The following is a 13,757-nucleotide window of genomic DNA, read 5'->3' as shown; positions in this document are numbered from 1 at the left end:
TGCAGACAGAGACTTTTTTTAAATGCCAGCGACAGCCCTCAACTAACTTAACATTGTAGACACTTCAAGAAGTCAAAACAGATGTCCACATGCTGTTCCTTCCAAAGAAAAAACTCTTGTGCCACAGTTTATATCAGAGTCAGGTTATCAAGAGTTGAATGGTATGGGCATTCAATATGTTACAAATCTGCAGTATTCACTCATTCATCAACATTTAATAAACTGTTGTTATACAGAATTCATCAGAGCATTCAATCATAAAAACATGAGGTGGTGAGAAGAAATTCTCTGAATATTAAGTAACTGGATACATAAAAAAAAATTACTATCCAAGTGGCAGCAGCAGAAAACACACACACAAAAAAAAAAAGGTTTTACTTTGCAAGCTTTCAAATCCAGTGGCTCCTTCTTCTGGCAAAAGAGTTGAAAGGGAAGGAAGAGGGGGCAAGGAAAATGACTGGAGAGGTTTAGGAAAACGGGTAGAGTTCAGAAAAGTTACCCCGAACCCCAGATCAGGGGACACATACTGGGCGGGATGATAAGGAGCGACTGACTGTTCCTTCTCATCCTGTCCAGTAAGTGTCCCCTGATCCAGGCTACCGAATTCTACCCCTTTACCTAAGCCTCTCCCATCCTTTTCCTTCATCTCTCTTCCTTCCCCTTCAACCTTTCTGATGGAAGGAAGAGCCACTGGCTTCAAAAGCTTGCAAAATAAAACCTTTTTTATGCATCAGTTCTCATGCTGCGATTGGTGAATAATTTTAATTTTTTATTTATTCAGTTACATTCTATATTTTTAAGTGTAAAATTTGTTTCCACGATCACAGGTGGCTAGGCTGTATGGTAGGGACTCCTCGGTATGGAATGAGTGGCAGCTGTCAAAGTGGAAGTAGTGCTAGTGCTTAGTAGGATTGACATGGACAGAAGAACTGATGTAGCCATCTTTGAGGTGGAGGTCAACATCTAAAAAGGTGGCTTGTTGGGTTGAGTAGGACCAGGAGAAGCAAATGGGGGAGAAGTAGTTGAGGTTCTGGACGAATGTGAATAGGGTGTCCTCGATCCAGATTGAAAGGATGCCAACAATTAATCTGCAATTCCTTCCAAAACTAAATTTGGTGATCCCTTGATGCCTTGAAATGTGTCCTACTAACCGATCCCTTCCTCTAATCAAATTGTGCCACAAATTCCTCTTCTCCCCAATTCTATTCAGTACCTCCTCATTGATTACGTGGTATACCCAACAATCTTCAGCATTCTTCTGTAGACTTCCTGACACATAAATCTATATTTGATGTTAACAAATTTCTCTTTTTCTCAAACACTTTTCTTGCCATAGCCAGTCTACATTTTATATCCTCTCTACTTCAACCATCATCAGTTATTTTGCTTCCAAATAACAAAACGCATTTACTACTTTAAGTGTCCCATTTCCTAATCTAATTCCCTCTGCATCACCCGATTTAATTCAACTACATTGCATTCTTCTTGTTTTGCTTTTGTTAATGTTCATCTTTATCCTCCTTTTAAGACACTGTCCATTCCGATCAGCTGCTCTTCCAGGTCCTTTCCTGTCTCTACAAACCTGAAAGTTTTTATTTCTCCTCTATGGATTTTAATTCCTACTCCAAATTTTTCTTTTGTTTCCTTTACTGCTTGCTCAATATACAGATGGAATAGCATCGGGGAGAGGCTACAACCCTGTCTTACTCCCTTCCCAACCACTGCTTCCCTTTCATGCCCCTCGACTCTTATAACTGCCATCTGGTTTCTGTACAAATTGTAAATGGCCTTTTGCTCCCTGCATTTTACCCCTGCCACCTTCAGAATTTGAAAGAGAGTATTCCAGTCAACATTGTCAAAAGCTTTCTCTAAGTCTACAAATGCTAGAAACGTAGGTTTGCCTTTCCTTAATCTATTTTCTAAGATAAGTTGTAGGGTCAGTATTGCCTCGCGTGTTCCTACATTTCTACAGAATCCAATCTGATCTTCCCTGAGATCAGCTTCTAACAGTTTTCCATCTGTCTGTAAGGAATTCTGATTAATATTTTGCAATCATGACTTATTAAACTGATAGTTCGGTAATGTTCACACCTGCCAATATCTGCTTACTTTGGAATTGGAATTATTATGTTGTTCTTTAAGTCTGAAGGTATTTAGTCTGTCTCATAATCTTGGTCACCAGATGGAAGAGTTCTGTAATGGCTGGCTCTCCAAAGGCTATCAGGCTATCAGTAGTTCTAATGGAATGTTGTCTACTCCCATGGCCATGTTTTGACTAAGATCTTTAATTGCTCTTTCAAATTCTTCGTGCTATTTCAAATTCTCAAGCAGTGCCATATCTCCCATTTCAACTTCATCTACATCCTTTTCCATTTCCACAATATTGCCCCCAAGTACATTGCCCTTGTATAGACCCTCTACATACTCCTTCCACCTTTCGGCTTTCCCTTCTTTGCTTAGGATTGGTTTTCCATCAGAGCTCTTGATATTCATACAGGTGGTTCTCTTTCCTCCAAAGGTGTCTCTAATTTTCCTGCAGGCAATATCTATATTACTCCAAAGTGATATATGCTTCTACATCCTTACATCTATCCTCTAGCCATCCCTGCTTAACCATTTTGCACTTCCTCTCAATTACATTTTTTTAGACGTTTGTATTTCTATTCGCTTGCTTCATTAACTTCACTTTTATGTTTTCTCCTTTCATCAATTAAATATCTCTTCTGTTACCCAAGGATTTCTACTAGCCCTCATCTTTTTACCTACCTGATCCTCTGCTGTCCTCACTACTTCATCCCTCAAGGCTGCCCATTCTTCTCCTACTGTATTTCTTTTCCCTGTTCTTGCCAACTGTTTTCCAATGCTCTCTCTGAAACCCTCTACAGCTTCTGGTTCTTTCAATTTATCCAGGTCGCATCTCCTTAAATTCCTACCTTTTTGCAGTTTCTTCAGTTGTAATCTGCAGTTTGTAACCAATAAATTATGGTCAGAGTCCACACCTGCTCCTGGAAATGTCTTACAATTTAAAACCTGATTCCTAAATCTCTGTCTTATCATTACATAATCTATCTGAAAACTTCCAGTGTCTCCAAGCCTCTTCCATGTACACCACCTTCTTTCCTGTTCTTAAACCAAGTGTTAGCTATAATTAAGTTACACTATGTGCAAAATTCTACCAGGTGGCTTCCTCTTTCATTCTTTAACCCCCCCCCCCCCCAGTCCATATTCACCTACTACTTTTACCCAAGAGGACACCATCATCATTTAACCCTTGGGAAAAATTACAGCTGTAGTTTCCCCTCACTTTCAAGCGATTGCAGTATCAGTACAGAAAGATCAGTACAGAAAGATCATTTTGGTTGACGTTACAAGGCCAGATCAGTCAATCATCCAGACTGTTGGCCCTGCAACTACTGAAAAGGCTGCTGCCTCTCTTCAGGAACCACACATTTGTCTGGCCTCTCTGTTGTGGTTGCACCTATCTGTATCACTGAGGCATGCACACCTCCCTACCAACGGCAAGATCCGTGGTTCAGGAGGCCGCAGCATATTACCTTGAAAAAAAAAAAAGTAATGAAAAGGCTTAGGTCACAGAGATTGCTGCTGTTTGATATCACAAGCAACTGATCCTACACAGAAATTGTTATGTGCAGAAACATGATTTGTTATAGTCTACAATTATCTGCTACCACAGATGCAATAAGATGACAACACTTCATCGCACTAAACCATTAGTGTTCCTGAAAGTAAAACTATTTCCAGTAGTTTGGTATCCTTCAATATAAAAATGAACATGAAATTCTAATGGGAGAATCCCTTGAAATATCATTTCATATAGGCCTCATTAACTTTACAAGTTCAGTACTCTCACATAAAACAATTTAGAAATAGATTTTCCAACTGCCAATAATTATCACTGAGCTTGGGCCCGAATTGGCGGTCACGTGTGCGCAAGGTGTGCTTGCTTGTGTGAATGAATGGTGTGAGTTTCTTTATCCGATGAAGGCTGAGGCCAATAGCTTATGTGCAAGTGTCTTAATTGTGCCTGTCTGCCAATTAGCATGTTATCTTTACGGTAAGCAGCACCCAACTGCTGATATTCATACTGGAGTTTCCTTTCTTCAGTATACCAAATAAGATACTCCAATACATCATTCACATTATCCAACTCAAATACATGTAAACCCAATCAAGCTTCAACTATCTGTCAGTGTTTTGTTACAAATCACCTAAAATTCACCACTTGCGCTATTCTATTTCTGCACTATTTTTTGCTTCTGTATTTTCTCTATATAGGGTGTTACAATAAGGTACGGCCAAACTATCAGGAAACATTCCTCACACACAAATAAAGAAAAGATGTTATGTGGACATGTGTCCGGAAACGCTTAATTTTCATGTTAGAGCTCATTTTAGTTTCGTCCACCTACGCTCAATGGAGCAAGTTATCATGATTTCATACAGGATACTCTACCTGTGCTGCTAGAACATGTGCCTTTACAAGTACAACATAACATGTGGTTCATGCGCGATGGAGCTCCTGCACATTTTAGTCGAAGTGTTTGTACGCTTCTCAACAACAGATTTGGTGACCGATGGATTGGTAGAGGCGGACCAATTCCATGGCCTCCACGCTCTCCTGACCTCAACCCTCTTGACTTTCATTTATGGAGGCATTTGAAAGCTCTTGTCTACGCAACCCCGGTACCAAATGTAGAGACTCTTCGTGCTCGTATTGTGGACGGCTGTGATACAAAACGCCATTCTCCAGGGCTGCATCAGCGCATCAGGGATTCCATGCGACGGAGGGTGGATGCATGTATCCTCGCTAACGGAGGGCATTTCAAACATTTCCTGTAACAAAGTGCTTGAAGTCATGCTGCCTCGCTAACGGAGGACATTTTGAACATTTCCTGTAACAAAATGTTTGAAGTCACGCTGGTACGTTCTGTTGCTGTGTGTTTCCATTCCATGATTAATGTGATTTGAAGAGGAGTAATAAAATGAGCTCTAACATGGAAAGTAAGCGTTTCTGGACACATGTCCACATAACATATTTTCTTTCTTTGTGTGTGAGGAATGTTTCCTGAAAGTTTGGCCGTACCTTTTTGTAACACCCTGTATAAGAGCAGTACCTGATTATCACTTCCTAACATCACTTCGTCATTCAAATTTATCTTTTGTCAATTTTCAACACAACTGTTACCTTTCTAAAAATGTATTGTTTCCTTATTTCTAAATACTGTTGCACTCAAATAATAAGCTATGCTCGCACACGAAAAAGAAGTGAAAGTACATGATATGGTCAAGAGTGTGGTGTTGCTCTTCATTTACAAGACTGTTTAGAGGTCTACCATACTCAGTAATGATACTTCCTGATATGTAAAACAAACATACTAGCTGATATATAGGGTGAAGCGAAATTCGTGCACTCGGGTTTCGCAGTGCGATTCCTCACATGACAGGTGGTAAAAAAAATGCTCTCACAAAATTTCGTCTGGCACGTATATCCAGCGAAAAAGGACATTACAGAGTGGCAATCTGGCAACAGTGTAACAACACATATGGTAACTACCTCTGAAAGCACATTTTAATCATGCTGCATAGTTGGCACAGTGGATAGAGTTTTGGGTTAGCATGCAGGAGGTCCAGGGTTCAATCTTGGGTTGGAGTGCATTTTTTTTCCCTAATTTCATTCTGACATTTCATACTGTAATATACACCATTTATTACTTCACATGCACCCTAAATTTACAACATTTTGTAATGCTGAACACAACAAATACGTGGTTAGACAAATAAGAAATAGGCAGTTGACACAATTAATGGGACCATAGTGATAACACATACAAATAGTAACCGAGTTTGGACATTATTCGCAAAGCACATGCTAGTCCTACTGGTAACGTAAGGTCCTAACGAAATGTAATGGACCTGAACGAGGCAAGAATAATAGTTGGTACTAATCTATGTGACCACTGGAGGAGGGCACAAAGAAAACAGGTTTTGCTTCTAGTAGAGGAAGTGGTGCAAATAAACTCAAGCCCAAAAACATATTCTTGAACCCAGGATCGAACCCTTTACCTCCTGCATGCTATCCACGGCACCAACTGTACAGCACAACCTTACATGTTGACAGAGCTAGTTACTATACATGTAGTTACAGTGTTGCCAGATTGTCACTCTTTACCGTCCTTTTCTGCCGAATTACTCGAAGGACGAAATTTTGTGACAGACATTTTTTTATTGCAGGCATGTGAGGAGTCGCACTGCAAAGCCCGAGTGCACAAATTTCACTTCACCCTGTATATTACATCCGATTTTACATCAACCAGTACGATATTTCAATAAAATACATCACTGGGTAACACAACTTACGTGTTTAAACAATGCCCCATAATGTCTACACTTTATTTTCCACTTCACTTAATTCTACTGAGTCCACAGGTTCGTACAGGAACTGGACTTTTCCAAGTAAGTAATGTAACAAAATTAACAGCATACAATGATCACAATTAAAATTGTCATGATAATCACAAAAATCTAATTGCAGGCAAGAAAAAATTGTTCAATTCGAACTGTGAACTTACACATGTTGAAAGTCAGTTAAGGAAGTTCCTGGATGAAAAACATCGAGAAGCCCAATCACCTGCGAAAGACAATAACAGAAGTTAATGCGAATACTGGAGACGTGATTCAATACTATTGGTAATACTGACAATAAACATATACAACAATATAAATATTTTCTAAATATCAATTTACCATTTTACTGTTACTTTAACAAAAATATTTCTACATCTACATCGATACTCTGCAAATCAACTGAAGTGTCTGATAGTGGGTTCATCGAACCACCTTCACAATAATTCGTTATTATTCCACTCTCGAACAGCATGCAGAAAAAACGAACACCTATATCTTTCTGTGCGAGCTCTGATTTTCCCTTATTTTATTATGATGATTGTTTCTCCCTATGTAGGTCAGCGTCAACAAAATATTTTCCCATTCAGAGGAGAAAGTTGGTGATTGAAATTTAGTGAGAAGATTCTGCCACAGCGAAAAATGCCTTTGTTTTAATGAAGCCCATCTCAAATCCTGTATCATGTCTGTGACACTCTCTTGCTTATTTTGCGATAATACAAAACATGCTGCTCTTCATTGAACTTTCTCGAAGCATTCCGTTAATCCCACCTGGTGAGGATCCCAGCCACACAGCTGTACTCCAAAAGAGAATGGACAAGTGCAGTGTAGACAGTCTCTTTAGTAGATCTGTTACATTTTCTAAGTGTTCTGCCAATAACACGCTGTCTTTGGTTTGACTTCCCCACAGCATTTTCTATGTATTCTTTCCAATTTAAATTGTTCGTAATTGTAATTCCTAGGTATTTAGTTGAATTTGCAGCCTTTAGATTAGACTGATTTATCATGTAATCGAAGTTTAACCAATTACTTTTCCTTTTAGCACCCATGGATAACCTCACACTTTTCATTATTAAGGGTCAACTGCCAATTTTCACACCATTCAGATACCTTTTCTAAATTTGTTTCACAATTTGTTTTGATCTTCTGGTGAGTTTACTAGATAATAAATCATCTGCAAGAAACCTCCAAGACGGCTACACAGATGGTCTCCTAAATCATTTACATAGATGAGCAACTGCACAGGGCCTATAACACTACCTTGGGGAATGCGAGAAATCACTTCTGTTTTACTCGATGACTGTATCAGTTATTACGAACTGTGAGCTCTCTGACAGAAAATCATCACAAAACCAGTTACAATAACTGAGACGATATTCCATAAGCATGCAATTTCACTACAAACTGCTTGCATGGAATGGTGTCAGAGGCATTTTGGAAACCTAGAAATATGGAATAAATTTGAAAGCCCTTGTCAATAGCACTCAACTCTTCGCGTGAGTAAAGAGCTAGTTGTGTTTCACAAGAACAATGTTTTCTAGATCTGTGTTGACTGTGTGTCAATAGACCGTTCTCTTTGAGATAATTCATAATGTTTCAGCACAATATATGTTTCAAAACCCTGTTGTATATCAACGTTAATGATATGGGCCCGTAATTTAGTGATTTACTCCTACTGCCTTTCTTCAATATTGGTGTGACATGTGCAACTTTCCAGTCTTTGGGTACGGATCTTTCGTCAGGCAAACAGTTGTATATGATTGTTAAGTATGGAGCTATGCATCAGCATACTCTGAAAGGAACATAACTGGTATACAGTCTGGGCCAGAAGACTTGCTTTTAATAATTGATTTACGTTGCTTCACTACTCCTAGGATATCTACTTTTATGTTACTCATGTTAGCAACTGTTCTTGATTCAAATTATGGAATATTTACTTTTGTCATCATGGTGGAGGAATTTTGGAAGGCTGTGCTTTTGCAGCACTGTTGTTGGTAGTATTTCCATTGCTATCATACAGAGAAGGCATTGACTTTATCTTGCTGCTACCATACTTTACACACAATACTCTTTGGATTCCCTGCCAGGTTTCGAGAGAGAGTTTCGTTGTGGAAGCTATTGTAAGCATCTCGCATTGATGTCAGCGCTAAATTTTGAGCTTCTGTAAAAGATTGCCAATCTTGGAGATTTTGCGTTCATTTGAATTTGGCATGCTTTTTTCGTTGTTTCTACAACATGTTTAGTGCACATATCCTGCGGGGAGCATCTTATTACAAGAGTGGTACATCAAATGATTAAAAAAATCATTAAGAACTTATAGATCATAACAAATCAAAGCAACTGGCAACAAATACTGTTGTTTTAGATGACTGAGGGGACAGAGGTAACGGATAGCATAAATACATCAATTTGTTCTAAAATGAATTCATTACATAATATTCTGGATATACAATGGCTTCCAAACTTCAGAGATTACAGAAGCCCTTGTGGGAATTGACACTCAATTATGAGTACAGGTAACACACTATAAAAATTAATTATGGTTCTGTAAGTTTTGTTTTCTGATGAGAGGCTAGAGGCGATACTAGCGGAAAATTGGTGCTTCAATGTGCTTCACCTCTTGCTTTTCTGGTTGCAATATCACTCAGCTGAAAAGAATAGGTGATCTGAATTATCAGGTAATGCTTAGTCACACGAGTCAGTTTCTCACGCCTATCATATGGAGATGACGGGAGGAAGCAGTCATGATAGACTTTAAATGTTGTCTATTGGTTGGTTGGTTGGTTGTGTTTGGGGAAGGAGACCAGACAGCGAGGTCATCGGTCCCATCGGATTAGGGAAGGACGGGGAAGGAAGTCGGCCGTGCCCTTTGATTTAGTGAGCGATTTAGGGAAATCACGGAAAACCTAAATCAGGATGGCCAGACGCGGGATTGAACCGTCATCCTCCCGAATGCGAGTCCAGTGTCTAACCACTGCGCCACCTCGCTCGGTGTTGTCTATTGGATGTCATATTAAAAACTACTATCAATGAGCAAGGGATGGGAGAGAGGAGTTGGGTTCTCTTAGAGGCCTGTATGTAGCACAAAGCTGCTATCCACATCCACAAGTCCTTCACCTGCATCACCAAGTCGCTCACCTATCTTATTCAAATCTGGGGATATCACGGTTAACATTTGGGAAGATTAAGATATTGTTAATCATTTTAACATGTTACGTATGAAAATGAACTTAAAAAAAAGGAGGTATGGGTGAAGAAGCGGAGAGGCGTATGTATTTAAGTTTCAAGAACACTGCTGAATGAAATAAAATGAAAAAACTTTGCTCACATTAACAACTTTCCGAGTACATCATATGCTAGTTTCGAACATTTATACCCTTTTGTACAGTAAAATATTTGAAAACAGGATGAAAAAATGCAGAAAGCTGTATCACCAAGAGATGACCTTTTCATTACTCTTTGATTTTTGCAAACAATATTTACTACTTTTATTAGGCAAGTGTAACACATTTATATTTATGTTAACATTAAAAAATCAGCTAAAATTTAAAGAAATCAATACTGCCAATTCTACTTTCCCTTCTGGTGCAACAAAGTAATCAGTGAATTCATTTTTCACGTCAAACATTGGAAAATCCAGGATGGAATAATGACAATGTTATGAAAAAGTGTAGATTGCTACTCACCATATAGAGGAAATAAAGAGTTGTAGACAGGCACAACAAAAAGACTGCTAAACAAGAAACCTTTCAGCCAAGAAGCCTCCTTCTGAATTTGGCAAAACACACACACACACACACACACACACACACACACACACACACACGAAGTGCAACTTCACATATATGACCACTGTTTCTGGCTGGCGAGACAAGACTGCAAGCAACTGTGCATGATGGGAGAAGCAACCTGGGTGATGGGGGTAAGGAAGAGGCTGGAAGGTGGAGGGATAGCAGGGAAGGGACGTCGATCTGTTGTAGGATTTTAGAACATGTTTTTTGCTCGAGTATCATGTCATTTTTGGAAACCCAGAATCTACTATGTAGGAATCAACACGCATTCCGGAAACAGCGATCGTGTGAGACCCAACTCGCTTTATTTGTTCATGAGACCCAGAAAATATTAGATACAGGCTCCCAGGTAGATGCTATTTTTCTTGACTTCCGGAAGGCGTTCGATACAGTTCCGCACTGTCGCCTAATAAACAAAGTAAGAGCCTACGGAATATCAGACCAACTGTGTGGCTGGATTGAAGAGTTTTTAGCAAACAGAACACAGCATGTTGTTATCAATGGAGAGACGTCTACAGACGTTAAAGTAACCTCTGGCGTGCCACAGGGGAGTGTTATGGGACCATTGCTTTTTACAATATATATATAAATGACCTAGTAGATAGTGTCGGAAGTTCCATGCGGCTTTTCACGGATGGTGCTGTAGTATACAGAGAAGTTGCAGCATTAGAAAATTGTAGCGAAATGCAGGAAGATCTGCAGCGGATAGGCACTTGGTGCAGTGAGTGGCAACTGACCATTAACATAGACAAATGTAATGTATTGCGAATACATAGAAAGATGGATCCTTTATTGTATGATTATATGATAGCGGAACAAACACTGGTAGCAGTTACTTCTGTAAAATATCTGGGAGTATGCGTACTGAACAATTTGAAGTGGAATGATCATATAAAATTAATTGTTGGTAAGGTGGGTACCAGGTTGAGATTCATTGGGAGAGTCCCTAGAAAATGTAGTCCATCAACAAAGAAGGTGGCTTACAAAACGCTCTTTCGACCTATACTTGAGTATTGCTCATCAGTGTGGGATCTGTACCAGATTGGGTTGACGGAGGGGATAGGGAAGATCCAAAGAAGAGCGGCGCGTTTCGTCACAGGGTTATTTGGTAACTGTGATAGCGTTACGGAGATGTTTAACAAACTCAAGTGGCAGACTCTGAAAGAGAGGCGCTCTGCATCGCGGTGTAGCTTGCTCACCAGGTTTCGAGAGGGTGTGTTTCTGGATGAGGTATCGAATATATTGCTTCCCCCTACTTATACCTCCCGAGGAGATCACGAATGTAAAATTAGAGAGATTAGAGCGCACATGGAGGCTTTCAGACAGTCGTTCTTCCCGCGAACCATACGCGACTGGAACAGGAAAGGGAGGTAATGACAGTGGCACGTAAAGTGCCCTCCGCCACACACTGTTGGGTGGCTTGCGGAGTATAAATGTAGATGTAGATGGGATATGGGATGGTAAAATACTGCTTGTGGGGGGAGCATACAGGGATGATATCGTGAGAGTGTAGGGCAGCTAGGGGCAGTTGGAAGATTAGATGGGGGGTGGGGTTACAGGAGGGGGGGGGGGGAGGGGTGAGACGTAAAAATACTGGGAACGTGTTTGTGGAAGTGAAGGCTGTGTATCTGAGTGATGCTGCAAATGGCAAGAGGGACGGGGATAGGTGGGCAAATGACAATGGCTAATGAGGGTTGAGGCCAGCAGGTTATGGGAACATAGGATATATTGCAGGGAGAATTCCCACCCGCACAATTCAGAAACACTAATGTCAATAGGAAGGATTCAGATGGCACAGGCTATGAAGCAGACACTGAAATGAAGAATGTCGTATTGGGCAGCAACTATGTGGCCCAGCTGTTTCTTGGCCATAATTTGTCAATGGTCATTCATGAGGACCGACAGCTTGTTGGTTGTCATGGCCACATAGAATGCAACACACCACTGTGTGACAGTTGGGAAGGATAGTGAGTAGGCTCGACCACTGTTTTGAGCACAAGGTTTACCTGGCAGAAAGACTCCGCCAGCTGTCAGATTCGTCCACTTACAAACCCTGCCAACAATGACACATTCCAGACATTCAGCAGGATTCCCAGTCTCTCCTCAAATCCTTAGACCCATCCCAGAACCTCTCCCCAAAGACCCCCAAGAATCCCTGCTCTCATAAACTAACACATTCAGCCTACTACCCGCAACCTACCCTCCTACGTAGAAGATACCAACCAGTGCCTCTAACAACTCTCCATACTACCTGTTCCTTTACCACACGGTGCCCTGCATGTCACTACTGATGCCATCTCCATTTACACTAACATCCCTAATGCCCAAAGCTTTGCCACTATTGAACACTACTCTTCCCAACACCCAACAGATTCCAACCCTACAACCTCCTTCCTGGTGATCATGACCAACAATGTCCTCACCCATAATTCCTTCCCCTTTGAAGGCATCATCTACAAACAAATCCAGAGTATAGCAATGGGGACCTGCAAGGCAGCATTATATGCTGACCTATTCATGAGCCATCTAGAGGAATCCTTCCTGACCACCCATAATCTAAACCGCTCACCTGGTTCAGATTCACTTATGACATCTTCATGATCTGGATAGAGAGTAAGGATACTCTATCCACATTCCTCGAGAATCTCAACACCTTCTCCCCATTCACTTTACTTGGTCCTACTCGACCCAAAAAGTCACCTTCCTTGACGTTGACCTCCACCTCAAAGATGGCTACATCAGTACCTCTGCCCATATCAAACCTACCAAACAGCAATATTTCCACTTTGACAGCTGCCACCCATTCCATACCAAGATTCCTTTCCGTACAGCCCAGCCACCTGCAGTCACCGCATCTGTAGTGATGAGCAGTCCCTCTCAAAAAACACCAAGCATCTCACTGAGGCCTTCACAGACCATAATTACCCCCTCAATCTTGCACAGAAACATATCTCCCATGCCTTATGTCTTCAGTCACCCACCACCTCCCAAAGTCCCACCATCTGGCCACAGAGTAGCATTCCCCTCATGACTCAGTACCACCCAGGACTGGAGCGACTGAATCACATTTTCACCAAGGTTTCAACTACCTCTCATCATGCACTGAAATGATGAATTGTCCTGCCCAGTATCCTTCCCCACTGTAACAGACCTGGATGCAAGACCTGTCCCATACATTCTCCCACCACAACCTACTCAGTCTGGTCACAATAATCACCTATTCCATAAAAAGGAGGGCTACCTGTGAAGCCAGTCATGTGATCTACAAGTTAAGCTGCAACCACTGTGCTGCATTTTACGTGGGCATAACAACCAATAGGCTGTCAGTCTGCATGAATAGCCACCAACAAACTGTGGCTAAGAAACAGCTGGACAACCCAGCTGCTGAGCAGCACTGCCCAACACGACATACTTCATTTTAATGACTACTTCACAGCCTGTGCCGTCTGGATCCTTCCTACTGACACCACGTTTTCTGAATTGCGCAGGTAGGAATTCACCATGCACCACATCTTTAAGTTACCTTAACCCTCCTCGCCTCAA

The 13,757-nt window shown here is 40.9% G+C and overlaps 1 protein-coding gene across 2 annotated transcripts in view; it reads right to left on the bottom strand.

Annotated features, from left to right (window-relative positions):
* The window catches only part of LOC124794859 (mitogen-activated protein kinase p38b), a 102,068-nt gene that overhangs the window by 51,292 nt on the left and 37,019 nt on the right, over positions 1 to 13,757 (bottom strand). For both annotated transcript variants that reach the window (XM_047258528.1, XM_047258529.1), the window contains exon 3: positions 6,591 to 6,649. In XM_047258528.1, coding sequence (XP_047114484.1) covers positions 6,591 to 6,649 — 59 coding nt within the window. The remainder of the gene's footprint in view (positions 1 to 6,590; positions 6,650 to 13,757) is intronic.

The sequence above is a fragment of the Schistocerca piceifrons genome, chromosome 4, assembly GCF_021461385.2.
Source record: "Schistocerca piceifrons isolate TAMUIC-IGC-003096 chromosome 4, iqSchPice1.1, whole genome shotgun sequence".
Classification (NCBI taxonomy): Eukaryota; Metazoa; Arthropoda; class Insecta; order Orthoptera; family Acrididae; genus Schistocerca; species Schistocerca piceifrons.
Note: the sequence above shows the minus strand (reverse complement) of the source record. Positions and strands in the feature narration are given on the sequence as shown.